Genomic DNA, 4,051 nt, shown 5'->3' with positions numbered 1-4,051 from the left:
CAAAATTTTCTAACAAATTATTTTTGATGGACAATATTTATCAAAATAATATTTAAACTTTTTTTACAATTATTTATATGTTAAAAATACTAATTTTTGACAAAATTTTTATTAACATATTTTCATAGTTAAAATAGTGTCAAAATTTATTTTTTTTGACGAATTTAATTTTTTTGACACATAATAATCCTTTAAAATAATCTATATTGTTGTAGTGTCAAGAAAAGGAGGTAGATACTATCACAGTCAACTCTAAAAATTTTTATTACTTTTTAATAATTTAATAATCAATTTAATAAAGTACTAAGTAAAATAAAGTAATATGGGCATGGGCGGATAGCGAGAATCAAACCCACGTCTTCTCTTTGGGAAAGAGAAATTTTATCATTCGACTATATCCGTATTTTTGAATCATATTTGATACGTAATAGAATTAGTAGTGTTAGAAAATATGCTAACTTTGTTTGAATTCTATTTATTACTTTAGAAAATTTAATATCGGAATTACAACTTAAAAATTCTTTCTCATGACTTTTTAGTATTGACTAGGAATAGTGGTTTATAAAGTGTGAGACATTGCTTTTCTTATAATTTTTAATTGTTTAGGACTAGGTTGAATACGTGACATATAATTCGACCTTAGAACTACTTTTGAATTTTATGTGAAAATAAATCAGATTTGTGCTAAACCTCTTCAATTGATCAGTTGACCAAGAAATTGGCGATTGATTAATTAAAGATGAGCTGAGGAGCCAAAGAATTAGGATTCAGTTATTTATGATTTTTCGTGAAAAGGTCGTTTCATGCATTAAAATAGATAAACAAGGTTTAATCCTCCTGGGAACTAAATATCTCTGAAACCCTTGACACTCTTACTCATTGTTTTCTCTCAATCAAATCACATATTCACTACTTCCTCTTCAGCATTCCAACATTCAAGATTCTGAAGTTCCAGTAAGGCACAGTTCAACCACTCATCACTCCAGGTTCATTTGATCTAATTAGAAATTTGACTCGATATTTACTTGCTCAATCTTTTAATCTTCGTAGAAACGATATTTACTCACTATGGTATTATTTGAATGATCTAGTACACTTGCCAGTTTCTATGAACTTTAGTTTTCGCTTATCAGCAGCGCATGTTAGTTTCACTAAATAATGGGTTTTTAGGTTTCAAGCATTAGGGTTAAGGTTTCCCTTGTTAGGGAAGAGTTTGGGGCCTTTTTGTTTTTTTAATAATCAGTTTTGATCATGGCAATTTAAAACTGCCAGAATCAATTATAAAAGCCACTATTTTATGCAAATTAATTATGATAGAACTATAAAATGCCATAATACTTGAATATTTTGGCAATTCTTTTAAATTGCTGTAATATATTATTTTAAACCTTTCTTTTTGTAGCGTGCTGTCTTTGAGAAAAAGATCTCGAAACGGTTTTTGGACAAATAAATAAAATTCATAAGTAACGGCATCAAATTAAGATAGAACAACGAATGAGAATGGTGGAGGATGAGTTGTAGGTATACAAAAAATAGTTGGAAAAAAGAAAATTGGTTTCTATTGCTCCAGAAAAAGAAACATTGGAGTCATAACAAGAGAAACAAAAATATTATTTGTACACAAAAATTAATTATTATATATTTATCTATAAATATATATAATTTAATTTATTTTTAATATATATTTTAAAATTCGTAAATGTTATTTTTAAATAATATATAGAATAAATTTATAATTTCTAAACTTTTGAAGAGGTGAAAAAATAATAAACCACGTTGAATGATATAATTTGTCCCTTATTTTATGTTAAATATCCTAACAAGATGGAATCTATGATGTTTAAAAAATGTTACTAAAATTAAATGCGCATGTAACTCTTAGTAGGGGTGCAAAGGTCAAAATGCTGAATTCGAACTCGACCAAATATGCTTTGCGTCCGGAGAGGGTTGCGAGCCGAATCAAATCTGGAGTACTCCTAGTAATCACCTTTGTTATTATGTTATTAATTTTGTCATATAAAACCAACCAGTAACTCTGCAATACAGTTATCCCATAACCTCTAATGTGCACTATTGAATAACTTATACAAACCTACCAACAAGGTTAGTTAAATACTTAAATACTAGTCATATTTCTTTATGGAAGAAATTAGAAGAAAGATTGAAAAATAAAAATAAAGGATGTATATATAAAGTTTTGCCAGCTTGATGTTGGTCGATCATGGAATGTTCCGGTAAACCTTTCTTTTCTTCTTGGTACCAAAAGGAGTGTCCTCACTATCACATGCATCTGAACCATGCCACACATGTCTAGGCAGATATCGTCGGAAATAGAAGTAATCGGAGCTAAGACGGGAGCCCTCGGCCTCAAGCACCTGAACCTGTGCGAAACCCGGCCGCCAGTCATCATTGCCGATTAACTTGAGGTACAAGTAACATATGGGGGATTCGACGCATGCTGCTTTGACCTCAAATTGGTCCACCATGCATGCTTGAAATGGCTTCCTTGGCATGTCATCAAGAATTTCAGGCTCCAAAGGGTCAACTTTCCTTAGGTGCTTGGAGTTCAAGTGTCTTACCAATATGTCATTTGAATTTGTGTCTCCAAATCTCAAGCTTACATTATTTGACGTTTCCGCTCCCCATGTGCAAGTGGTTTCCACGGTTATGAGATAAGTGCAATTTTTCTGCTATGTGCAAAGCCAAGTTTATTAAATAGAGTTGGGAATCAAAATTGGCATTCAATTTTTCACAATTTGCATATTTGGACTCTTTTCATCTTATTAACTCTTAAATGTAACGAACATGTTATTATAATTAAGTAGACATCCAAAATAAAATATACAAATATCATTATTCTAGGAAAACTTTATGGTGATGTATGTATTATTGTGTATGTACTCAAATAGCGAACTCACGAGAAAGGTGAACATTTTTCTTTCTTGTTACTTAAATTGATGGAGTACTTTTTTTAATAAATCACTAATTAGATGTTAAAAAATGATTACTAAATGTATATATTCTTAATGATCATTAATAGTCAAAAGATAATTGCTTGATAATAATCTCATTAACATGTAATAATATAATTATTATTTATGCATCATTATAAATGCGATTATTGTAGCATTAGTAGTCTCTCTTTGATTTCAGAATAGAATATTGCTTGATTTTCAATTTAAAACATCTGTTAGCTCTAAACCTCCGTACACATCTAATTATTATTATTATTGGGTAACAAACAGGAATAATAATGAGAATATTTATTTTTGCTTACGAAAAAGTGGCAAGTGCATGGGAGATGAGTAGGAAAAACGTTAGAATTAACATGGAAGAGATATGAAAATATATATATATTATCAAATGTTTACATCTATCTTGAAGTGTCAGTCTTTTTTTTTTTTTGGAATAAGAAGAAAAGATTAATAATGTTACCTTCAATTCTGGTGCTACTATACTTTCACCTCCGGCGACAATGACAAGCAATAAAACACAACAACATAAAAATTGCCATCCATTATCTGTCAAAAGCCCCATTTTTGCTTTGTCCTTCAAGCAAAAGATCTTATATCTGCTTGTGACACTTATTCGTATTAGTGACATTAAAACATGGAATATATACATTGACAATCTCACAATCCATTCTTAACTTGACACACATAAAGTGCATACCCCTAATTAAACTTCAACTTTGTTATGTTATTGTGACTATTATCAACTGAAAGAGGTTCCTTTCATTTTACTTATGCTTAGCATGCTTACTTTATTAAGGAAGGAATATCTTGTAAATCCTAATATCGTATCCAAGGCGAAAGAATCAAAATTCCCTCAATTATATTCTTATTTTTCCCAATAAAATGGCTTAATATGATAGGAGCAACCAATACAAATTTCATTTTCATTTTTATACCTATTAGTCAATTAAATGGCTTATCATGCATACACGTTGATCTTTTTTTTTAGTTTATATTATAATTTAAAATTAATTAATAATATTTTATAATAATAATTGAATTTAGATATTCTAAAATAAAAAAATTAATAAAATGGT

At 29.3% G+C, this 4,051-nt stretch overlaps 1 protein-coding gene across 1 annotated transcript; it reads right to left on the bottom strand.

Moving 5' to 3' along the window:
• Positions 1,972 to 3,665, bottom strand: LOC107637874 (embryo-specific protein ATS3A-like). The gene is made up of 2 exons (XM_016341144.2): positions 3,436 to 3,665; positions 1,972 to 2,687 (listed from the first exon to the last, which is right to left on the bottom strand). The coding sequence occupies exons 1-2, from the start codon at positions 3,622 to 3,624 to the stop codon at positions 2,220 to 2,222; spliced, it is 657 nt and encodes a 218-aa protein (XP_016196630.1). The 5' UTR covers positions 3,625 to 3,665; the 3' UTR covers positions 1,972 to 2,219.

This window comes from Arachis ipaensis, chromosome B04 (assembly GCF_000816755.2).
Source record: "Arachis ipaensis cultivar K30076 chromosome B04, Araip1.1, whole genome shotgun sequence".
NCBI lineage: Eukaryota > Viridiplantae > Streptophyta > Magnoliopsida > Fabales > Fabaceae > Arachis > Arachis ipaensis.
This window is presented reverse-complemented; position numbering and strand designations above follow the sequence as displayed.